Source organism: Haliotis rufescens, unplaced genomic scaffold (genome assembly GCF_023055435.1).
Source record: "Haliotis rufescens isolate VD_foot unplaced genomic scaffold, xgHalRufe1.0.p SCAF_104, whole genome shotgun sequence".
Taxonomy (NCBI): Eukaryota; Metazoa; Mollusca; class Gastropoda; order Lepetellida; family Haliotidae; genus Haliotis; species Haliotis rufescens.
In genome coordinates this window covers 250,030-276,327 of record NW_025963785.1, presented here as the reverse complement: position 1 = coordinate 276,327, position 26,298 = coordinate 250,030, and the positions used below count along the sequence as shown (strand labels likewise).

The 26,298-nt window shown below is 39.3% G+C and overlaps 1 protein-coding gene across 3 annotated transcripts; it reads left to right on the top strand.

Moving 5' to 3' along the window:
* The first annotated feature begins 35 nt into the window (after nt 1-35).
* Nucleotides 36-25,691, top strand: LOC124131616 (E3 ubiquitin-protein ligase RNF19B-like). Of its 3 annotated transcripts, none has more exons than XM_046494997.2 (10): nt 36-208; nt 7,888-8,495; nt 10,716-10,909; nt 11,215-11,356; nt 11,843-12,005; nt 12,316-12,427; nt 12,578-12,739; nt 13,156-13,390; nt 13,889-14,053; nt 19,240-25,691. In XM_046494997.2, exons 2-10 carry the CDS (start codon nt 7,933-7,935, stop codon nt 19,961-19,963), a joined length of 2,460 nt encoding a protein of 819 aa, XP_046350953.1. In that variant the 5' UTR covers nt 36-208; nt 7,888-7,932; the 3' UTR covers nt 19,964-25,691. The 3 variants fall into 3 exon arrangements, with proteins under 3 accessions (XP_046350953.1, XP_046350951.1, XP_046350952.1); XM_046494995.2 differs by having other exon boundaries at nt 11,212-11,356; XM_046494996.2 differs by lacking the exon at nt 36-208 and adding an exon at nt 6,785-6,925 and having other exon boundaries at nt 11,212-11,356.
* The last annotated feature ends 607 nt before the right edge of the window (nt 25,692-26,298 follow it).

Below are 26,298 nucleotides of genomic sequence, written 5' to 3'. Positions count from 1 at the left end.
TCCGTTACAGTAAGATATGGATAGGTTCTTCTACCCTTCCGGTTAACGAATCTGTCGGCCATTACAGTAGAAAATGGTCGGGTTTCAATTTCGGAATGTTAGATTTCGTATGCTGAGGCCGAAATGGCTTTAAAATGTGTTTGATTATGACGATTAATTAACTTCATTACAGGGAATCAAATGATCAACATTCCAACTTTATCAAGGGGTAAGTAGATTTGTACCTAAATAAGAAAACACCTCTGAAGAGAGTTGTCAAAACAAACTTCCGTAATACGCCCAGAATCTGTCAAATGCAAAAGCTCAGAAATCTCGTTTGTTTTTTGACCAGATTAGTTAATTTTCGGCTTATGTTGCTGTTGAGGAAAGCAGGAGAAAACTACACATTGGGAAAATGGTAATCTAGAAATCTTTAATTTTGACATCATGGAAATCAACCTAAGGCCTAAGCTTAGTGATCAAGAATAAACAGTGATAAACATGAAGGCACGGAGAAATCTTGCAATCCCAGGGGTTTTATTTCTACGTACTAGTTGCAACCTATTCACATTTATTCAAATTGTTAATTGCTAATGGTCCTATAAAGGCTAGTGCTACCTCGATCTTTTAGCCGACTCTTGTATGTAACATGTAACTGTACACTTGATTATACCAATTATGGCCCCAATCAGGGTCCTATTGTGTGCATGTGATTGCGACCTGTTTTACATTTGCGTGTTTTCAATAGAAAGGAGAAATATTTTCCCAAAAATTATGAGCAAAAGTGACTGAAAATATAAGAAAAACAAATACAATAGATTAGCACCTTGCTCAAATACAACTACAGAAAAGACACATGAAGTCCTGTGACGAATTCTCACGTAAAATCCAACAGCACAATGATACTGGCTAGCGTCCAGTTATCGCCGACTCCCCGTTATAGTGCGCACATGAGTGCATCTCATTTTACATTTGCTCGTTTTCATAAGAAGAAAGAAATATTTATCCAAAAATGAACAAAACGGACTCTTGTGAGGAAATATTTAAAAAAACACCACCATAATCACCTTGCTTAAATACAACTTTAGAAAAGATGCGTGGGCAGTGACTAATTCACGCGAAAATATAAATCAAACAACACGATGATGCTCTTTCAGTTCTGTCATTGCTTTCTATCTGTCCGTCATTTCTTCCCCAAAATACAATTCTGAAACCTATTTGAACTAATTTCCCAAAATGCATAACCTGTACATATGGCGAAATCCATAGTACATAGTGTTAAGGATAAGCATGTGTAGGACAAATTTGGGGAATATTGGTTTTTGTCAGTCTGCAGATGACAAATTGATAATAGCATTTCTTATTCATTTTGATGAATAAGAAATTGAGTGCGGATACCCGAGATACTAACAAATGTAATTTGTATAACTGAAGCTGAAAATCCCTGAAAATATTATCTAAGAACCAAATTTAGCCCTTTTTCAAAGAGCATAACCTGAATATATTGTAAAATCTATATTACCATGATTACATAGTGTCATGGATAAGCATGTGCAGATCAAATTTGGGGATTATTTGTTTATGTCCATTGGTATACTACAAGTAGATAACAGCATTCTCGCTAATATTTAAGAATACAATAACTACAATATGGCACATGCTATTTTTATGATGGCAATAACTGGTATGTTTAGTTGACAGGAAAGTCTGTTTCCACTGTTTTGACATTCTTTTTCATTGCAGAACAGAAATCAAGTCATAACTTCTTCCATGAACAGAAATAAGCTCTTTTACTTTTAGTTTCACAATATTCAAAGTTAGTGGTACAGTTACTATACACAACATATTGCAGAAACACAGAAAAATAGGTGATAGCTGGTTGGTGGCCATTATAGTTTTTGTCTTATTCTCTCTTTTTTTCTGAAATATAACCAATATAATTTTTTCATTCCTACTCACACAACCCCACAGTAGTTGAATAGTCATCTCCTTTCTGGAACCTAGTTTCTTATAACATTTGGATAATCCTGTATTGGAATTTGTAATTATAAGATTAACCATTAGTCTTAAAAAAACAATCGATGACAAGTTAATTCTCTGATCATGGAAGGTAAAAGAAATAGACTTGAAGCATTACTTCTGTGTATTTTTCATCATGTTCATATGAAAACAGAATATTAGAACAAAAGTTTCAAATGATATTCTCGTTAAATACTCAACACTGATATTAACCATTTTTGCTAACTCTGAATCTTAACGATGTCAACATTACAACGGACAGTGAGCCATATCCGTTTATAATGTTTATTACAGTGAACTTCAGGAACAACCAGGTAGCCTAGCACCCTATTGTTTCACTTGCGACCACATGTTTTTATCACAGCTGGAAGCAGCCACCAAAAACCCATATTTAACATTTGGGAAAAAATCAGATGTTTCCACTTCTCATGTCCCTGTAGCTATTTTGACAAATTCGAGAGACATTACGCCTAACATCAGTTCTAAACAAACCATTTGTCTAAAGCATTATGAAAACCAATATTAAATGAAAAACAAACAACCTACTACCCGAATTATCAAATAATTAAAACAATGTACCTACTGAGTGACCCATATCTGTTTGGTCCATGTGACCTGAAACACAACTTATTTTTTTCGCATGCTATTTTTTGTGAAGCTTATTAAGAAACAACAGCATACTTTTGAAACGGATCACTCGGTCAGTGAATCACTCACTGTCAATGCTAGCTGCTCATCAAAATTGTGTGAAATATGTCAGCAGGTCAGGTGATGATGAAAAGCTGTATGGATTGAAATGAAGTTACTATGGTGTATAGAAAATATCATGTTTACAGACTAATAGTGAGGGAGTGAGTTGGGTTTAATGCCTCTTTTAACAGTAGTCCCAGTTATAAGCGACGTGTCAGCTTTATGTGGGAGGAAAGCCCGAAGTGATGCAGGTCTCAGATGTTTACCACTTCGGTGAAACCCACGAGCACGGGTATGGTTCTGACAAACCTTCAAACATAATCGTCGCGAATCAGGATTCGGAACCACAACCATAGGACGTAATGCAGACTAATAGGCATCATGGGTATGATAGTTGAGAACCCATCGATCATGGGATCAGAGTTTACCTGACATTTAAAAGAATAAAAATAAATAAAGATATTTTAAAGAGGGCTTTCAGATGATGTTAGAGGAACCCTTGATAAAAGTAGTAAAACTCAACTTTATAGCTAAATCGCAAATAAGATATAAAAAAATAAGTAAATTAAGGTAACTTTAATAAAGTGTGTTCATTATTTTGATCCCCCCGGCATATATTGCGGGGGGATATAGCGATCAGCCAGTCTGTCTGTAATCAGTTCCTTTTTCCGAGGCAGAACTAGAAAACAATTCAGTGTATATGATCAAAACTTTGCAAATCTATCAGTCACATACTGAAGTTGTGCCTTTTGCTATTTAGGAATTTTAGAAATATTTATTTTTTACGTTTCCATGGCAACAATTTGGACTTAGGTTCTATAGGGTAGAGTTCGTTTCCGGAGCATAACTCAAAACCCATTCAAAACTTTCTAACAAAACTTTGCATGTCTATCAGACTCATGCTGAACTGGTGCCTTTTGCTATTTAGGAATTTTAGAAATATTTATTTTTTACGTTTCCATGGCAACAAGTTGGATTTAAGTTTTAATATAGGGTGGGTTCACTTATGGAGTATAACAAATATACTGTTAAATATTTCCTTGCCAAACATTGCATGTCTATATATAAAGAACATACTGAACTGGTGCCATTTGATATTAAGGAGTTTTAGAAATGTTTATTTTAGAATTTCCATTGCAGCTCTTTTGGATGGGCTAAGAGAAATGTTGGGTCAGTTACCTGGTTTGGGACCATAACGTGTTAGAATGGGCGGGGGATATAGATGACTTCGTTGACTATACGCTTGTTTAGTTATTGTTTCTTGTAATTTGCAATTCGTTTGCATAAAAAAAAAAAAAGAAACACACTTGTTTTACTTTCCATTTCATATGGATGCGACCATGGTGGATCTTTTGTGGGTAAACAATGTATGCTTCTTCAAGAACATTCAGCTCTTGACTCATTACATACAGAATTGCACATTTACTTGTGGTTACTTTACAGACAGCTGCCGGGTGGATATGTCATCTTTCTGAAGACTCTTTGTTAATTATTGAGTCACTATCTTTTGCAACCATTATATTATATAGCAGTTCAGATATAAAAGTCCTTTCCAAACTTGCAGCCAGTCATTAATTTACACTATTCATGAAAGTGGCGCATATTATATAAATGTTTGGCCATACATAATTGTGAATACTGTGTCATGGTACGCCATATGCTATTGAAGTCTGTTACCATGGTTATGAGAGGCAAAAAATACATATATTCATCTGAGTCCTTGCCACTGTTAACAGTGTATAAAATGATAATATTATTTAGCTTTTGTACATGTTGTAAGCTTTGTGAATATAAATTCATATGTATTTACTATATATACAGGGACAGAAATACATTTCCTTTCAAGTGTGCCACAGGGCACACATATGAAGTTTAGGTGTGCCCTTTTTAATTTAAGTGTGCCAATGAAAAGTAGACGTTTCAATGAAAAAAGAAATAGGTTTAACTTTGCTTTGTACAGTATTTCAGCCATATCACCGCATGTCAGCTGAATGTGGGAGGAAAGCCCGAAATGATGGCAGTGTGAGACGTTTAACACTTTCACGAAACCCACGAGTACTGATATGGTGCCGACATATTGAGAAACATAATCATGGCCACCCTAGAATCATAGGTGTTTGGTGCTTCCAAAGGACGTAATGCTACACAGCGAAATGCGTCTCCTTAGACAACTGATCCACCCTTGCCTCCCAGGAAACGTCCCTTGAGACCTGCATCACTTCCTGCCTTCCTCCCATATCAAGCTGACATGCCATGATATGATTGAAATACTGTACAAAGCTGCGTTAAACCCAAATCACTCATTCATCATTTCCTTTGGTATGTCCAGTTAACTTGTGCTAAAGTGCAGCAGATTTGATACTGTGTCATCAACACGTTAATACAAGGAATTTGTAACCCTGGTTTAGGAAAATTCAACATGCATCAAATGCATCCCTCCAATTTCGTTTTTTTTGTCAGGTAGTCAAGCGACTCATAACATGAATATTGGGAGCTGAGCCAAACCTAACAGCCAACAGATATTGTCGCCAGTTATGTTTACTTTTAGGTATCCAAATGGCGAGCAGTAGATAAATGTAGTTTAGCAATCATAGATATAAGTCACATTTGGCCGCCAAAATGGTCGATACTTAGAGGGCTGAAATGCCAATTTACTTTTCCTGTTTTTGACTAAACAGACATTTATCAGTTCTGTCACACAGCTGGAGAGGAGAAGCTGTCGGTTGTTTGATTGTGTCACTGTGTGCTAGCTTGAGGACAGACAATCAATTACTGATGTCAGCCATATCAGGATGATGAGAGAGCTGAAAAAATACATCATTGTTGTTCTGATGACCAGGATACAAAAACATCTGGTCCTTTAGTGTTTTGAAAAGCACATGGCTACTTAATTTGTGTTTGAGTAGTATAGCCTTTGAGGCTAAGCACCGGCCACTAATAATAAGAATATGTTGATAAATCCCGGACTTGTTCTCAAATATTATTTCATACTCATGCATGAAGTCATGATGGATATTATTAACCTATATATCCATCTGTTATTTAATCAACATAATTGACCAATCAGAAAGTTGAAATGACACAGAGCTTTGTATAACTTCAAACCAGTCAGATTTCTATCAAAGTGGTAGATATTTTCAGGTCAACTGGGATTTTTTTTGTTCAGTTATATTTTTTTATAGCTAATTGGTTGCTCAGCATATGTACATCTAAAATGTTCGAGCAATTACAAAACATGAAAGATTGAATTAGAAGTAACTGAATTGTTTATTTTAACAGTATCTAGAACTAATGCTACCGGTACACACAATGATGGGTGATGTACAGTCGACATTGTCCCTTATGTTGTGCAAAACATCAATATCACCAGGATTGTAACATCATCATTGTCATATTATTAATTATATACAGGTTAAGACAAACATCAATACATGTTAGTGACCAATTCTTGTCTGCTTGTTTAGGCAATGGGTTATTTGTGACAAGTGAGTTATAATCTTCTTAGCTAACTATTGTTCATGATTTCATTGTCAAATTAATTCATAGCATATTTTGGGAGGGTTAAATCTGTCCTGCTAAGACTAATGTACTGGTTTGCTATATGATGGCTATTGGTCTGGGTGTGACGGGCAGCATTTTGGGTGTGCCCTGTTCAAGTGATGTAGTGATTTAGGTGATAATTATGATTACATGTGGATCGGTCATGCTTTGTAATGATTTGTATTATCAGTCTCTGACATGGCTTCCTAGTTCTCATAATCAGCCCTATTAGAAAAACCTTTCATTTGATACTAGACTATACCTGTCACTATGGTTACTGGTATGCAGAGAAGTATTAATAGTTATGCAATGATTACCACTTTGCCGTGAATGTTGTGACAGCCATGTTTGCATGATGACATTTAGTGTTTGCTGCATAGCCCCTTGATGTGATTGATATTATGACAGAGGTAATTACAAAGTATCTTGTTTGTCAAAGCCAGTCCCTGATACTGACAGTTGTGTCCTAGTTCTAGGTGTTCTCTGCTGCTATTATTAGAGTCTGAGGTAGCTGTGATTTGTGGTAGTTAAACACTGTTATCAGCTGTTGTGTGTGTGCACTCAACTGGACAATGTCACAAGCAGTTGGTGCACCGTTAATGTTATTCTGAACAGGACAGGCCCATCCCATGGAACTCTGAGTGGTATTGTGTCATGTGGACAGAGGATTGCTAGTCAACAAGCTCAACATTTAGAAGTAATTATTATGATGTTTTAAAGGTTATATGCAATGAAATATGCTACAATATGCTTAGAGTGTGATCATGGTTAACATGTTTAAGATATTTTATGTGTCATTATTGTTTATTCAGGAAAATATGTCAAAATGTTTTTCTTTATCGGAAATTATGTACCATATGTCTTATACATGCAAATGTGAAACAGTGATATTATGATACAAGAATACTGTAATGTTCTTGACGTGTGTCCACCCATGAATGCACAAACGCACACAGTTATGTATGTATGTATGTATGTATGTATGTATGTATGTATGTATGTATGTATGTATGTATGTATGTATGTATGTATGTATGTATGTATGTATGTATGTATGTATGTATGTATGCAATTAGTGTTACTACCTATCAGTATGACCTATGGCTTTTATCTCAAATGTTTCTGAAAAATACATCGGCCGGCCTCAAACATTTGTAAAAATTTCTGAATCCCTTCTCATGTACAAATCCACAGGGGCAGTGTTGGAGTCACACACATATTTATTTAATCCTTTAGTTGTTTTTTCATCTCTTTGTTAAATGTGGGCCACTTTTAAAGTTACCAGCTGGGTTCTCAGTTGGCGTTATGTAGCATGTTATAGTCATGGAACTCATGCTTAATCCTGTCAGCATGATATTGATATATGTTCAGATGTATTCACCTTTCTGAATCATCTTAATTCATACTTCTTGTCTGCTAAAATGTTATGTGATATTTCAATGGTGAACATGCTTTAGCCCATATTGATTCATATACTTTTAGGATTCATTAATTTTAGATTGATAACTTGTTGATGTTCCTTCATTTTTTCAAACAACATCATGTACATGTTATTTATGTTAACTATATGTTGCAGGTTCCTGTAATTGTTTTAAGATATATTATGTCCTGTGTATGAGTCTATGACTTTATGCTGAATTGCTGTTTGTTTTCTTCCAGGAATCTGAACTTCACATCCCACAGTAGCCTATCTTGACATCAGCCATGAAGAAGCGAGATAGTGAAGTTATCTCAACTTCTTCAGGAACTTCCAAAGGGTCTGACCACCGGAAGGGCTCAACATTTTCCCTGAGGAGAATATTTCATGTGCGGAGACCTCGTAATCGATCCAAGTCACATGCCAGCCTGGACTCGGATTCAGCCCGATCTGAGACGAGTCTAAATGTAGTGAGTGAGCCGCCACCACCCCCATTGCCTATAGTGCCATGCCCTCCCCCCAGCGTGACTGCAGTGGCCCAGTCCAAAAGGAAGGACAACTGCAGGGAATGTCCAGTCTGCATGGTGGACCAGGATCTAGACAACTTCCCTGAAATCATGACTTGCCACCACCGATCATGTCGAGACTGTCTGAAGCAGTACCTGCAGATTGAGATCTCCGAGAGTCGTATCAATATTGCATGTCCTGAGTGTGCAGAGAAGTTCCACCCAAATGACATCCAGATGATCCTTCGAGATGAGCTTCTCATGACAAAGTATGAGGACTTCATGTTGCGGCGTGTTCTAGCCATGGATCCTGATGCAAGGTGGTGTCCTGCACCAGACTGTGGGTAGGTCATCCATTATAATTTACAGGTCTTATCTCTATTTTGTTATTTGAGTGTGAGTTGCAGTTTGATGAGATGTATGAAAATATGAAACCTGTTCCAATTTATAGGTATTGGAACTCATGTTGTTCTTTCAGAATTAAAAATGAATCTGCAGGACAGTATTTATTTGTGAACATCAACAGCAGTTGTCTAGGGCACCGCAATTAGATGTTTGTTTGGTTGTTTTGTTTGTTTAACGCCACACTCAGCAATATTCCAGCTATATGATGGCAGTCTGTAAATAATCCAGTGATTGACATCATGAGCATCGATCCACGCATTTGGGATATGATGGCATGCATTAACCAAGTCAGCAAGCCTGACCACCCAATCCCGTTAGTCACCTCTTACAACAAGCATAGGCTCCTTTTATGGCAAGCATGGGTTGCTGAAAACCTAATCCATCCCACATCTTCACGGGTCCAATTAGATGTACAGGGATTTACCCTGATTATGTTTCTTTGTTTTTCAGCTCTATTCCCATGCTTGTGGGTTTGACTAAGTTGGGAAACATTTAAAAAAGTGCATCACATTTTGGGCTTTCCTCCTACATTAAGCTCACATTCCTTCAATATACAGTCATAACTTGCGATAACGCAGGTTTCAGGGTCCTTGGATGACCCTGTGTTCTCTAGCACAAGCGTTATTACTCTAGACAAGATGATTTACCAGCTCAATTGTATTTCCTGTTATGCGAGGTGTTATTATATATAAGATAGCTACACGATAAATCGCAAACAAGATTGTTCGACGAACATACAAACTTGATGTTGTCTTATATTGGACAACATTATTTTTGCCAGGGGAGTGTCTAGCAATGGTCTAGTGAGTTGTTCCCCATAGATGTATAGCTGGGCAAAGCAGATAAACATGATGGCTGAACAATCACATTCAAAAGCGAGAGGGATATGACAATCAGTAATGGGAGAAAGGTACAGATAATCAACGTTAGGATTGTGAGAATATGCGGGGAAAAACCCACCTGTGCATAAATGGACTTGTCTGACGTTGCTGGGGTTGGATTCTATTGAGGGAGTCATCATAATTTAAATATGGGTAAATGTTTTTAAACCTTGTACATTTTATCATTTTCCTTAAAGAGTTTCTTCATAATGTTGATATCTCATATAAGAAAGAAAATGTCTTGTGGTTGTTGTTTATCATATTATAAGATACTGCAGGGAGAATAAACCATGAGGGGCACCATCTTCCCGAGGCAAGAGAGTTAACAGACTTTAAAAGTCCAGTTTCCACCCTTGCCGAACTTGGCTTGAATTCCTGGGCTCGATCTTAGCGCCACCAGTGGCTATTACCAGTTATGTCCCTTCTAAGCCTCTCCTATGGACCAATCAGATTCCACCTCTCGTATCACTTGCATTTGCTTCAAATAAAATGGCAGCGCCAAGTCAGGACGATCTGCTCGATAATAAAGATCTACATTGTGATAAAACGGGTCTTACATCGCAAAATGCATCAAATCACGTGAGAACCTTGATTAAAAACATGAAAAGATTTTGAAAATATCTGTTAACAACGAGTTGGCGGTGCACATGCTTTGCAAATCCTGCAATCGACCGAAATCTGCCTGACAGTTTACGAACTGGATAACATATTGAAGGGGTATTAATGTGGAACATTCACACCAAACTCAGAAATTTGATTTATGGTAGTAGCAGCAGTAGTTGGAAGTATTTACTTTTATTTAGGGCTACTTAGGTCAGATTTATTGGATAGGAATAACAGAGTTAGTCCCTTGTTTTCAAAAGTGAATTCTAATGCCTAGTAATCATGGTAATAATGCAAATGCTCAAAGAGAGTGACTCAAAAGATAGCGACCGTAATCTGTTCCTTACTAAACAGACAGTGCCATCATCATGATCGTGACATCACATCGTTGTAAGCAGGTGTGGTGGCAAAGGAGAGAAGAGCTTCATCACAGTTCATTCATGTTCATTTTTATTAAATCAGGATGCATTAGATGCCAACCATTTAACTTGACTCAATGCTGGTTTGGGGGCAGTGGGGTAGCCTAGTAGTTAAAACAGTGGTCGCCACGCAGAAGGCCCGTGTTCGATCCCCACATGGGTACAGTGTGAAGCCCATTTCTGGTGTCCCCAACGGTGGTATTGCTGGAATGTTGCTAAAAGGGGCGTCAAATCATACTCGGACTGACCTTTTCAGGTACGCGGTAATAGCCACCAGTTGTGCAGGGTGCCCCAAGTTAAAGTGTGAGAGGCCTGGCTGCAACACCTTCTTCTGCTACCACTGCAAGCAGCACTGGCACCCCAACCAGACCTGCGACACAGCCCGGGCAGAGAGGTCACCCAATATACGATCATCCTCCCTCAGCTACAGTAATGAGTCTGGATCACAGAGTGAGTTATTGGTGGATCAGTCAGCCCTATATTAAAAAATGTTGACCCCTAGATGTGATGATGAATTGGCCAAAAATCCTAATGATGATTTTCTGTTTCCTTGTTAATCACAGAAAATGTATCAGTGATATAAATTTCAAAATTCAATCTGTTTGATTTGATACACAGAACCATAACATTTGATGTTCTTTAGGGTTTTCAGTTGCACTTTTTAAATATCACCTTGTCTGTTTCAACATTCAGTATTTCCTTGTACCGGACAATGAATGGTGAATCGTAATCGTTTGTTTGTTTCCTGACAGAAGATGACATCAAGCCATGTCCAAGATGTGGTGCTTTCATTGTGAAGATGAACGATGGATCCTGTAACCACATGACATGTGCTGTGTGCGGGGCAGAGTTCTGCTGGCTATGCATGAAGGAAATCTCAGATCTACACTATCTCAGGTAACATGCTTGGTTCCAGGAAGTAAATGATACATGTAGCTCACTGTCCAGACATCAAAGCCCAGACTCAGCACACATGACAAGAGACATACATAACAAGGCCATACTGCATTATCAGTAAAGTATTTATATTTGCATTTCATCTATTATCCATATATTTGATGACAAAGTCAAGGGGCCTGTTCCACAAAGTGAACTTAACTCTAAGATTATTGTAACACTCATGATTTGACATAGGCTTATGATAGATGTAGTTCTTCGGTCATTTTGTGGAATGGTGCTCAGTCATGAAAAGTCTGAGGTTGGTATATAAGTTAGTCCCTCACAGTCCCTGAACCATATTATTCTCCTTTCTGCCCATCCCATACTGTAATGCTAAAGCCATAAATGAAAGAAGTCCAGATTTTCCCATCTCACTGGGGTTCCTTTTCAACTGAAAGGAGATGGCATCAATGTTTACTGAATGTTTTATTATACCCATTTCAGTCCCTCTGGCTGTACGTTTTGGGGGAAGAAGCCATGGAGCAGGAAGAAGAAGATTCTGTGGCAGCTAGGAACCCTAGTGGGTGCTCCTGTGGGTATTACCCTAGTGGCAGGTATAGCTGTGCCTGCCATGATCATAGGCATCCCCGTGTGGGTCGGTAGGAAGGTAAGCACCACTATAATAAGCTTTCCGTGTCGAAATTGTGCTTGAAAGTCATGGGTTCCTTGTTTCAAACCAGGTTAAAAGTTAAAGATTTAGGGGGTTCTAGATTCAAATCAAAGAGAAAAAGGGCCTCAGGGGCCCCCCTTAATTTCGAATATTGCCCTTGATTCAGATTACCTGACCAACCCTCATTGTTTGCCAGTAGATAATTATTTGACTTCCAAGTTCATGAATTTTATGGGAAAAACAACTGCTCGGGTAGATCAGATCTGTGTTGTGTGAAGGTGATGAGTGTTTGCTTATCTGTTTCCAGCTTCATTCCCGATACGAGAATTCCACGTCCAAACATCGGCGTAACCTGGCCATAACGGGAGGTGTGGCTGCCTCCATCTTGGTGTCTCCCATCATAGCAGGCCTCGCTGTTGGTATGTCATAAGTCTCTGTTCATTTTATACACCTCTGTCTTCTATCAACGGGAAATTTGCTTATTAATATAGAAGAAGTTGCTAGAAGAAATTGCTTTGCAGCAAGTTTGGAACAGATCTTCAGAAATGTTGATGGCCTTTTTTTTTCAGGTATTGGTGTTCCCATCTTGTTGGCATATGTGTATGGTGTCGTTCCAATCTCCCTATGTCGGAGTGGAGGTTGTGGAGTGACAACCACCAACACAGGCGGAGTTCGTTTTGAGTTTGATGAGGAGGCCGAGGGTACACAGGCTGGGAAGTACGCAGATACAGGTAGGCTGAATTATAGGAAGAGTGTCAGTTAGATACATATATCTCAGTCACGGTCCTGTTACACAAAGTGAACTTTAACACTACGACTATCATAAGTCTATGTTAAAGCATAGAAGTTGCAAGAGTTGTAGCACTAGCATCACTTGTGCAACTAGCCCCATGTTTCTGTAAAAATGAGCTTGACAAGTTACTTCAGCTTTTGGAGACAAGCAAGGGAAAGGTGCAGATTTATGTCATGATTCTTAATTATAAATTATGTAATACTGAATATTTTCAATTTGAAAAAATCTTGTTTCTGCTATTGCCTGAGTAGATATATCAAGTGGACATGGGAAATATTTTGTGTGTTGGTAATATACAAAATAGTAACATTATGTTACTTGGATATATATATGTTATGCCCCAATTTGTCACAGGAGACAGCCATAGTGTTGAGACTGGCCACCATGTTGCCAACCCCAGCATCGCCCCCAGTATTGGTGAGGCATCTGTTGGGATGACCAACAGTCTGAGTGCCAGTGGGAGTCACATGGACCGTGTGGGCGGCATACGAGATGAGAGTGACCGGGATTCCGCCAGCAACAGAGCTATTGCAGGCTCAAGTCTAAATGGCTCATTGTGTGGGAGCACATACACCACATACCAGAACAAGTACGTGAAATGCTTCTGAAAGTTATGCTTCTGGCAGTTAAAGGTGCCAAATGGTTTGTCAAAAGTAAATTGTTGGTTAAGTTAATGTTTAACAGTAATGGTTCTGGTGACTTATTTGACCAGTAGTAGGGATTCCTGGGCTGGTTAAGTCCACAATACCCCTTGTTTGTTGTCAGAGACAATTGAATAGGTTGCAGTTTTTTCAGTAGCTGATTGCTTGTTTGATTGTTGCTCAAACACGTTTGACTTGATTATTAAAAGCCTACAGTGATATGGCTGGAATATTGCTGACTGCGGCTAAAACAACATTCACACACACCAATTTGATTTATAGGTCATTAAAAAGTCAACAGCAATGACATCAATTCCTGTAATGCAATGTGCATATATGATAGTTGTAACACAGAAGTTGCTTTCTTGAACATGATCCTTGAGTAGAGTGTATTTTCCTGCAGAAGGCCACAATACTGACCTTTATCAATTGTGTGTTTGTGCTAGACTGGAGGTGCAGGCAGATGTTTCTACCAACCACATGTCTCAGTGTAAGAGAGCCAGCTTCAGCAGTGAATCTGCCAATATCAGCCTCAGCGAAAAGTCAGCCACAGTATCTTTCTATGATGATGCCAGCACAAAGGCACTGGCAGGATCTATTGCGGGCTATAGGTGGGTACACAAATTCACTGAGAAATGATTACAACTGCATAACATAACTATCCTCTTTGAACAAGACGTTATTTTATGCTTCATCTATGTGTATTGAGGACTAAAAGGTCTCCAGATCTATTGAACATATCATTTCAGGGTTTGAAATGATTAGTGCCATCATGCCGAGGGCACACCTAAAACTGTAATGGCATGGTGAATTCCTTACCTGCATGCCCATTTGGCACACTTAATTTATCAATGATCGAGAGTATTTCTGTTGATAATCATGACTCGTATGTAAAAATAATTTTTATTAATATGTTGTGCAAAAACAAATTGAATTTCCTTTCTGGAAAACAATGGTCAACACGATTGAACTCTTTCAACACCGAGTCCCCAGACACAGCAGGCCGGTAGACTGACCAAGCCGTAGTCACGTCAAATTAGTATTTAACTTTATGAACCTTCCTGTCATATATTTGATTTATTAAATCTGTCACGTTTCGCAATGTCTGAAATATGTTTAATGCCAAAATATATGCATGAAAAATCTTTGTCACAGCTCGTAACCTGGCACGATACATCCACAAAGTTTAATATTTTTTATATAGATCGTGATTTCCTGCTTAAAACATTCAGAATAACACGATTTAACAAAAAACTTTCGTCAAAATCTAAAATTCATCATACATGGCTGCAATTTAATTGGCTGCTTTAGGTCCTGTGCTCAAATTTGACCAATCACGAATCTTGTCGCAGATTTCGCCAAGAAAGCGTCATTTGAAACAATAAAATCGCATGTTACAGTAATGTAACGACTCTAGGCGAGTTTACTATCGTGTAAATGACAAAATAAACTTCGTAGGTAATGGTGTGTCCCATGGCACGCGTTATTTATACGAAGCTTCGAAAACGGAGAAATGTCTTCATGCTACTTAGCGGACGGCAGCTGTTATTGGGAAAATGATAACAGATATTATTAATAATTCTTTTAAAAATAATTTTCCGATTAAATAAACAATAAAAATACAAAAACAAACATGAAATCTTTTATGAAATCTTTTATGAAATCTTATGTTTTACCTTACCTGACGATACACATATACACAGTGCTTTAGCTTCCCTACCTTATACAAACAGACAGTACTGAAATTAAGAGACAGCCCCTGCCTCGGCATCCACGAGTTATCCCCCTTGGCCCCTACTCCTCACATTCTTCTCTGTCTGCCCTACGGACAGACATGTAGAAGAACAGAATGTGACGTAAAGCATTAACTCACTCACTCACTAGAAAAACAGAGTTCAACTTACCTTGTTAATTATCTTCATCGCCAGAAACAACTTGCTTATAGGAAGAAGATGTCTGATACTTTGCCGCCACCAACCTCTCCCTCTCCGTCGAATCCGCCCCCTCCGCCTTCAGATAAGACCACGCCGATGACAGCTCCCCAATCTATGCCATCTGCACCGCTTGATTTTATGAATCCTTCGGCCATTCGTGCTTTTTGGGAGCAACTCCTTCAGCATCGTCCAGACAACCTGCTTTTGCCTCCCGTCAGCTCGGATCTTGCCAGCTCCCGCCAGTCTGCATCTCGTCAGATACTTCGTCCCGCTGTCTTCTGGTCCCCGTTGCCCCTCTCATACACCTGACGACACTAATGCTGCCTTTGTCAAGCGCCATCGTCAGCTATCGTCGGGACAGAGTACCAGTTGTCACCAGATCATCCTCAGGCGTCACCGGATTGTCACCAGCCGGCGCCTGACCGTCGCCTCATTTCATCGAATTGCTGCCAGCGCTTGCCAAATCGCCGTCAGCTATCGCCAGGCCGTCGCCAGCTTTCATGGATGGTCGCCAGCTCCATAGGTCAGACGCTTTTTCGTCTCACCGACCATTGCCTACTCAGCATGCTTCGTCATCTGGGGTCCCGGCACAGGGCAACAGACGTCGGATGATGAGCAACATTAACGAAGTGTCTCCGACCAAGTCTCTCACTCCTGCCGATATGCCTGCTTAGCTTGTGGATCATCTCCCTTGTGCTTCGCCTGGGCAAGGCGCCTCCCCCCAGGTGGAGCACAGAGTTTTGGAGTCTGGAGAAGTTCTCCTAACACGAGACCAGTTGGTAACTGATGTGGCCAGCTCATTGGACGCTGCTTTTACAACACTGCCTGTCCAGCCATCGATTAAAGTTCCGAGATTTCGGAAGGAACACTATCCTTTCCACCCTATGGAATTTGCTAACATCTACCTTCCTGTTGATGAAGATGTTCAGATGCTCATCAGCTCTTCTCAACCCAGTAGCTCGATTCAGATGACAGATTCGCAGCTTGGTCAAATGGACACCTCTCTCCGTCACTCTCTTTATCCGCTTCCGCCAACTCGAGACAAGAGAGACTTAGACAAGAATCATCTGAGGCTAATAACCAGCTCCTTTCTGTCTTGGATTGGCAACAGCGTCAACTTGTACACATGTCCACTTGCCTACAATACTGCCTTGGATCCATCACCATCGCTAGACACTCTGCCTGGGATCCGTCATTCAAAATACACTTGATGCGCCAACCTTGTGGACGCTTTTCCAGAGGGGACTGGCAACAGACTGACTTTCTTTGGATGCCTGACAACTGGCAACTCCCTCCGCCAGTTGTCCCTGTTCATCCGTTCTTCCTCTAACTACCACTCCCTTGGAACCTCAATAATTTGGCCGTCCTCACAATGTGCTGGATCTTCAGGCCAATATCAATCTACTGATCGCCAAGAATGCAGTGGGTCTCCTGGACGACGACTCCATCTCTCCAGGGTTTTATTCTCCAGTCTTCCTGGTGCCCAAGAAGTGTTCATCCAAACTACAAATGATCCACAATCTGGTGCTATTTAACCTCCATTATCTCGCTCCTCGCAAGATTTCCAGATGGTCTCCATCCGGTCTCTGCGCCACTTCCTGCAACCGATGGACTACCTCCTCATCAGTCTGAATCTCCAGGATCCTGCACGATCACATTCATGCAGCACATTGTCGTTTCCTCCGCTTCATCTTCAAAGACCAGCACTTTCAATGGAAAGTGCTCCCATTTGGCATTTTCACGGCTCCATGGTTATTCACACAGATATAACCCATCCCATTGTTGCATTCCTTCACCGCAGAGGGATTCATTTCGGAGCCTACCTCGAGGACTGCATATTTGGTCAAGGCGTCCATCAGACCGTGACTTCACCCTTTGCCTTCTCCATCGGTTGGTTTGGATGATCAACATGAAGAAATTGGATCTGACTCGTTCTCGCCATGGAGGTCACCGTTCCACAGGTCGCTGACTTTTTGGTTTTTCTTCGCCAATCCCGTCACCTGGCTGGTTCCACGATTGCGACATACCTTGCTGTGCTCAATTCTGTCCTGTTATCATCGGTCCCTGCCCTTTTTGCTATGGTTCGAGGTTTTCGACTGGAGTACCAGACTAAGAAGTTCTCTCCTGTTCGGGGCCTTTGATGTTATCTTCAGGTGTCTCAGCATCATCATAAGCAGTGCCAGAGGCTTTTCATCCCTCTTTGCAGCCGTGTCTCTGCAGAGATCTCTCGTAATACAATCTCCCTTTGGCTTCGTTCTGCTATCCTGAGGGCTTATCATCCTGCTGACTTACCACCACCAACAGCTTCCAGTCCACATGAGATCTGTGCCCTGTCTTCTTCGCTGGTGGCCCTCCATGCTAAAATCTCCGTCCGGTCCGTCATAGATGGGTGCTTCTGGTCATCTACTACTGTCTTCGCCAGCCAGTATCTTCACACCATTTCTGTGGAGGGTGTTGAGGGTACACATAGCTTTTGTCCACTTGTCCTGGCACAGCAGCTGACTAACCCTCGATGCCGTTGACCATGCCGATTCTGAGGAATATGAGGAGTAGGGGCCAAGGGGAATAATTCGTGGATGCCAAGGCAAGGGCTGTAGTCTGTTTAACTGCCTCTTCGTTCTAGTACTGTCTGTTTGTATAAGGTAGGGAAGCTAAAGCACTGTGTAGCTTCAGGTAAGTATAAAAACATTACATTTAATCAGAAATGCTCATATTTGCCCAAAATCGTCAAATCTTTGCTTCCTTTGTCATCAATCCTGACGTTATGAATGTGTTTGCTTAATTTTTTTTATTTACAACACACTTAATTTAGTTGTAAATGCATTATTTAATAATGCCATAAACATAATTTTCATATGTATAAACAGTAGGATTAGACCTTTCAAATGGTGTTTAACATGTAGTAGCAAAGATGTTTTACAAGCAGCTGCTCAGCGAATTAGGGTTAAACAAGGCAGATCCAAGATAAGTAATAGTCCAGCACTCAACTGCTCAGTGAATTAGGGTTGAACAAGGCAGATCCAATATAAGTTCTAGCCCAGCACTTAGCTGCTCAGCGAATTAGGGTTGAAAAAGGCAGATCCAAGATAAGTAATAGTCAAGCACTCAGCTGCTCAGTGAATTAGGGTTGAACAAGGCAGATCCAAGATAAGTAATAGTCCAGCACTCAGCTGCTCAGCGAATTAGGGTTGAACAAGGCAGATCAAAGATAAGTAATAGTCCAGCACTCAGCTGCTCAGTGAATTAGGGTTGAACAAGGCAGATCCAAGATAAGTTATAGTCCAGCACTCAGCTGCTCAGCGAATTAGGGTTGAACAAGGCAGATCCAAGATAAGTAATAGTCCAGCACTCAGCTGCTCAGCGAATTAGGGTTGAACAAGGCAGATCCAAGATAAGTAATAGTCCAGCACTCAGCTGCTCAGCGAATTAGGGTTGAACAAGGCAGATCCAAGATAAGTTATAGTCCAGCACTCAGCTGCTCAGCGAATTAGGGTTGAACAAGGCAGATCCAAGATAAGTAATAGTCCAGCACTCAGCTGCTCAGCGAATTAGGGTTGAACAAGGCAGATCCAAGATAAGTAATAGTCCAGCACTCAGCTGCTCAGCGAATTAGGGTTGAACAAGGCAGATCCAAGATAAGTGAACTGTGTGTGCATTGTGCTTGTGCATTGCACAAGTGTAAAGACTGCAAACCCCACAATACCGTTCAAAACAGCATTAAAACATTAGCTAAACAGTCATTCATGTACCTGTCAATCTGTAAAATGTTTTGGATTTCTCTCACATGATCAGTTAGGTCCACAACATCCTAAAAAGTAATTCTGATAGTGTTATTGAGTATGTGTGTTTTGTATGTGTTCCAGCAACAAGGATAGCACCTCCCTGTCCTCCCCTCCATGTGAGAGTCACGCTGGAGATGACTGTGTATCCCTGTGCCAGGACTGTACATCGGACAACAAGAGTCACACATCCCACTCTGAGTGCCCCCGAAAGTTCAGCGCCTCACAGCCAAACTCACCTGGACTCTCCAGAAGTGTCAGTAACTCCTTCGATGAAGTCAAGCTTCAGAAGTGCCGCAAATGCACACGTTTTCAGGATGTAGATTCGCAGGAGAGTCTTCCTGGCCATTATCAAGGGGAGTTGAATAGCAAATCTGACTCGGACAAAGGTATAAGAGTGCCATTTGTGACAGTGTGTGAGCAAGCGGCAGCTGGGAGTGATTCTGGGTATAGGGAAAGTGTCCTTAGCAGTGAAGGGGGAGGTGATGGAGGCTATCTTCATGGAGCTGCCCATGCAGAGAGATTGGACAGTTGTTCCTCCCATGAGAGCAGTAAAAGTGGTATGAACCTACCCGAGGTGGAAACGGACCGTCCATCCATTGGCTCGGACAGCTCACAAAGTGCTATTTCTTTGATTCCACAGTCAGCCAAAGTGAGTGATAGCTGTTTGTCATTCCCCCAGCCATCGCCGACTTCCTCCTGTTCAACGGGAGAATCGGCGGACGAAACTACATCCATGATTCGGCGCAGACGCAGCTGTGAGCTGGCCTACAACAATGGTCGTCTTTCTCCAACAGAGATGAAATAAGACATCATCTGTTCAAACTGGTGGATCATAGGAACAAATTTATTGAGGTTTCAGTGCTTAGTGTTGATTGAATTTGAGTTTTTGCCAGTTGACGCTTGGTTTCTCACTGATGGTTTAAGGGTTTTTATTTTCCTTACAAGTTAATTTCCCCATTAACTTATGATCCTTTACACTTATTAATCTGGCTTTCATGAGGTGTATTCACATGCATGAAAGTTGCCAGTACCAAGTTTTTCAACTGAAATCTCATGCAATTTTGATACTATTTTCTGCCATGGATCAGTATAGGTAACCATGGTCACAAAAGATGTCAACACTCTGTAATGGCTGTGATTGTCATGGATACAAGACCATGTCGTTCATTTAAGGTTGGACAAATTTCATTGGTGATATTTCAGTTTGATGATTTGTCAGCACTCCATACTAAATGTTTTTTGTTGTAGTCTCAAAGTATATATACTAGTGTAAATATGTATATGTATGCAGTTTTGTCCAAATCTCTATTAAGGGATATTTCCTATTTGAGAATTTTATAAGATCAGTGTAGATTACAAAAATGACAATGAATTACATGACGCTTATCTAAAAAGTCACTCAAATATTAGGATTCATTCTTATTTTTTAGACTACCTGGCTGAAAGTCAAGTGAGCTTATGTTGTGACACGTTGTCCAATATCAGCCCGTTGTTACAGTAACTTTTACGTTTTCTGAACTGCAAGAGTAAGTAAGCTAAAACTATGCGTCAGTGATGCCAGCTGGCAGCAGTGTCATGGTAGTCATGACATAGCGCTCTGTGTAGCCATCAATGCATGTACCAGATGTACTTGAATGAACATTCTTGGAGGATGTCTGTTTAGTAGAGACTTGTTTCATATTTTACTTATATTTTTGCCCTTGTATAGAATTTCTGATCTAATGCAATATTCCCGAAATATTTAGTGAGCTACAGAGCCTTGTGGCTCTGTTGTTTCAGATATTCAAAGTGTTAGGTAGAGTAATTAAGTGAAAGACTCATATCCCTTAATACAGATTAGTACGCAGTAATATCTTTACACGTATAGGGAGATACTCAGATTTACATGCCAAATGCCATGCTACCCTAACATCTAATAAATAGGGATGTAGAGAATCCAAATGCCTTCATAGGCCATAAGGTACCTTAGCCTTTGAGGGAAAATAAATAAATAAAATCTTTCAGATTCTCTTTGGCTGAGAAGATCATTTTAGAACTTACTGAATCAGTTGTTATGGGTGATGAATTTCCACTGTATGAAACATACAATGCTGAAATGGTAATGGGAAACGTTCAGTAATTGGTTGAAATATATATTTTTTCTAATTGTGAGTGTGTATGTTGGTGCTGATGAGAGGTAAAGTACTCAATCCTGCTCAGGCATCCCTACATGTAGACAGGGTTCAGAGGTCCAGTATTTGCTTGAATCTGACTATCTCCTCCAGTATGTAACAGCTGCCTTTATGCTCAAGTCTACAGACCCTGACTATCCAGCATATGTATACATTCATCTGACACTGACTAGCCAACATATGCATACATGCTTGCAGTAGGCTGACCTATACTATGCAGTATATGTATAGATACATGCAGTGATAAGCATACAATGTCAAACTCAAACATTTAAACAAACATGAAACATTTAAACAAACATGAAACATTTAAACAAACATGAAACATTGCACAGCAGTATATACCTAGGTCTTACATATCATGTAACTCTTCCGACAAACTCAAAACACTGTATGTCTAAACATACGTGTGTGTTACAGGATACATCAAATGTTTCCACACAAAACACTATGTCTAAACATACGTGTGTGTTACCATGGTTACAGGTTTACATCAAATGTTCCCACACAAAACACTGTATGTCTAAACATACATGTGTGTTACAGGATACATCAAATGTTCCCGCACAAAACACTGTATGTCTAAACATGTATGTGTTACATGTCTAAACATGCATTTCTGCATTTCTGTACATAACTGTTTGCTGCAAGCTATGTCAAACCTACTAACACCATACCATGCACATGTGTACATAAATTTGTGCAATACACTATGTCAAAACTGCAAACACTTCCAATGACTTAGGAGGGGGGGGGGGGGTAGCCTAATGTGTGAAGCCCATTTCTGGTGTCCCCCGCTGTGATATTGCTGGAATATTGCTAAAAGCGCTGTAAAACCATATTCACTCACTCACTCCAATGACTTGGAAGTAAAGATGATGCTCCAGCATACATATTGCGACTCCAGACCTTTGTTGTATTGTTAGAACCATGCTGTGCTGTGTAGTCCAGGGTTGTATTCATAGCACATGTGTTTTGTGCTGGAACACATTTTCTACCCTTTGTGACAGTCAGGAAATAATATGGTCCAGCCTTTACAAGAAGGTGGATTTTTTTCTATGAAGCTATGTTACACGCTGTATGTATGGGGCAAATTTGTATATTTTCATGTCTTGCCTGTATTGAGTTTGCAAGTGAAATAACTTGTGATCTATTACATATTGTCTTTCCAAGAATTATTTGTAAAGAAAAGTATTTTTACACTGTTTTTCTTTTCTTGTAAACTGTCTGTATGTATATGATGTAATAGAAATATATATTTAACTGTGTATGTGGCTTTGTGATATATGCAAGTAATAACAAGGTAGGGCCATTCAAGATTTCTGTCTCTGGTCAACAATTCTCCAGTTGGTTCTGTCCAATATCGTAATTCATGTTGTAAGAACACAGGTGCTTGGTGGGAAGTTCCAAGGGTAGAAGTTTACTAAAGCTCTGTTTCACATGACTGAGTTTGAGGTAAGGCATCTGACTACTTCAGTACAAAATAAGGCTAATAGAAACTACAGATGGGAAGAGAATGTTTAGAAGATGCTTCATGTTTTATTTTTTTAAGCCAGATTTTGGAGTAGGGCTTTTAGTACATTGAATTCAGTATCATATATTCAGCCATTGGCATTTAGGTCAGTCGATGATGACTGTTGGAAACTCTGAATTAACAGGAAGTGAGGCTTCGTTTCATAGTGTTTGAAGTATTTTTGTGCCTTTTAAACAAAACATCTAATATGATTCAACAATTGATGTAAAAAGATTACTGCTGCGAACAACAGCACATATTGTCACGATGAGATGAAGCTTGAGATTGGGAAACAGAAACTTATGTTTTTTTAGTATTACCGTATTCGACGTAATCAGTGCCCAGGGTGCTCTCAAAATTAAAAATTGGGGGCTCTTATAAGAATATTATTTTGGTGGAAAATAACAGAGTTGAAAGAAAACTTTTATGGTTTATGTACGGCAGATATATTTTTTCAGAATTTAATTGCCCATAATTAAGAGTGTATATAACACACGAGTGCGTATTATACACGAATAAATAAGTCTTGTGTACTTAGATCAATCAGAGGGGGTGCTAATTGGGATTGTTCATTAGCCAATATATTAGCAAATATTGCTGTGGGTGCTTATTAGAGCGGGATGCTTATTACGTCGAATACGGTAAGCTATAACCAAAGCATGACGTTGTTGGACTGATAATCTGAAAAATTACATAACATTTGCTCAAAACTTCAAGTCCAGGGTACTCCTCGATATGATATGACTCAACTATGGCTAAACACATCACAAAACCTTACTTGTTTGTTAATGGTCACTTTCAATAAGGACAAGTAGTAGATGATCTGATAATGTATGTTCTGTCTTATTGTATTCCATCACTATCTCAAAGCAAGTTTCTCATAATGTGTGATCAATTCTCCAAATAATGATGACTTGTAGAGGCAGATGGAACATGCGCATGACTCTTTGAAGTTGATGTAAACAAGTTATATCCTCAAACTCCTTTGGAGTATTTTTACCAGTTACTTAAATCTTGAAAGAAAGAATTGTAAGTGCTAAATGTTAATGTGTGTCATTTGTGTGAATGTCTTGTTTAAAACACAAGCTATGATTTACATCTTGTACATATTATTTGTCTGTGTAATCAATTTTCTTTATGTTACAGATCTTTATTTATTTATATGTTGTTACACATGTTGACATTGTACATTGCAAATGCTGCTTGTTCCCCGGTAATAGGACATCATGAAGAAGACATTTGTATTTCAACCTTGATTTATGAAGTCATCAAAAAGAACTTTCTTTCACCTTTCGCCAATTTGAATAGATTACTCTGTTTTTGACAGCTACAGCAGGAAGAGTACCGGTATCTAAGTGTATGGCACATCATAGCATTTTAAGGATTCATAGTTCAAGAGCTGAAACATGAAGAATGCCAACTCGGCGCCTCTTTAGATGATTTGCTAAATTATTGATTTGATTCAAGTAAGCAAGCAAGACCAGTACAGCTGTTACTGATCTTTTTTGAAATTCAAACCATCCATGCACGGCTTGCAATACCAAGAGCATTACTTTGATAATTGTTGTGTACATGACCTTGTTTTAACTGCCTTCATTGGTTTCAACAATTTGTACTTATGTCACTATCTTATCCTACATCCTACGTCTTTTTGATATTTTATAACTATACATTAATGCACTGATTGTATTTTTCATTTTGCTGGTTTTGTATGCTGTGATATAATGTGTGTTTTCTGACCTCTGGTACCAAATGCTGTAACTAAATTGAAGACAGTAGATTTAACTAACACAATATCACAAAGGCAGAACAAAAAGGTATCATTGTCATGCTCACACACAACTAGTTGGAGGAAATTACCAATGCTTTTGTATGTTGGTATGCTTTTGGTCAAATGCATTATCTATTTCCAAATTTGGAGGTGTTAATTCAAAAGAACAAGAGATGAGACAAACTTATGAGAGTAAGGACAATTTATTTTTAAGCTTTGTATTACATATTTAGTTCATTTGATTGTTGTCTTTCATGTTGTATGTATGGTGCATGTGACATGTTTGAAGAATATGGGAGTATATATGCATGTATGGCAAGACTGGCATTTGGCAGAGTGTATATTTTCTCAATGGATAAAGCATATACTTGAATCTGATAGAAAAATTCTGGTAGCAAACAGGATGCACTTTAGAACCACTTGTGTATTCAGGTCTGTGAAGACAAAGATTGAAGGAGTAGAATTGATGCACATCAGCAACTTTAAGATTGATAGGAAAAACATAATTTCTAAAGGTCTCAGTAAAAGTCATTCTCTTAATCAGCATGCTGCTCTCTGACAACAGAGATGCATGGTTGGAACAGTTCCACAGACGGGCCTTCCTCTCAGTTCATGAATCTTATTTTCATTTGCATCATCTTTCGTTAGCAGAGGAAGTTCCTGAAGGCACCTCAACCCATGGGATAGATGAACAGCCTTGTAACCAGTCGTAGGTCATTGCAATATAATATTAACTCTGTAGAAGTGACAACCCTTCCTGATCAGCATTACAACTGCAGCATGGCTGGGCCATGTTCCACAAAACTACTTAGCGAAAATACTGTCATAAGTGTATGTAAAGGTATTGCAGTTATGCCAGTTTGCTCCATGATAACTTGTGGTATGGCTCAGAGCTACATCCCACCCAGAGCAGCTAGAGTATTGTTCATAGTTTTTTGTGGGAATACAGAAAGAATCAAACTATAATTGTTGATATTGTGAGCAAATTGTTAAGTTGAATTGAGAGGCATGAAAGACACTGAGAATACCAGTGGTGGATGAATGGACATGGTTACAATAAAGTATCTTCATCAATCAGGTTGAGATTTATTTTTTTTCATCACAAATTGACATAAGCACCATGCATTTTAAACGAAAGTCTCTGTCATTATTGTACCCTTGTGTTTGCCATGATGGGTTATAGAAGTTATGTCACAATGTTTCAGTGTTATTTAATACTTTCACTGAATAATAATACCCAATATGCGGAGTTTTAATATCATAAAAAGGCAGAGGGAGAAGTCTTTTTATCGAACTAATAATCCGACCTTTGCACTTACAGTCCTCCCACTTGAAATAGAATCACGAAATATCGCGATGATTAATTTACGGAGATAGTTGAAAACAAACCATTCCACCAATAAAGAATATTACTTACGATAATGACAAAAATGCAGAGTGCGCTTTTCAAGAAATAATCATTTTGCTGCAATAATCATCATCACTGAGTTGTGATTATGTGGATACAATCGGGTAAGAGTCAGCAGTCAGGTGACTGCGCAGGGTTTTATTTAGCAATGAACGCGCGCGGTTCAACCACACTGTGCAAGGAATGTGTCCAACACTATGACGTTATGAACTTATGAAGTATTTTAAACATGCAGTGTCAGAAATAATTAAGATCACATTTTCTTTGCATTGATCTT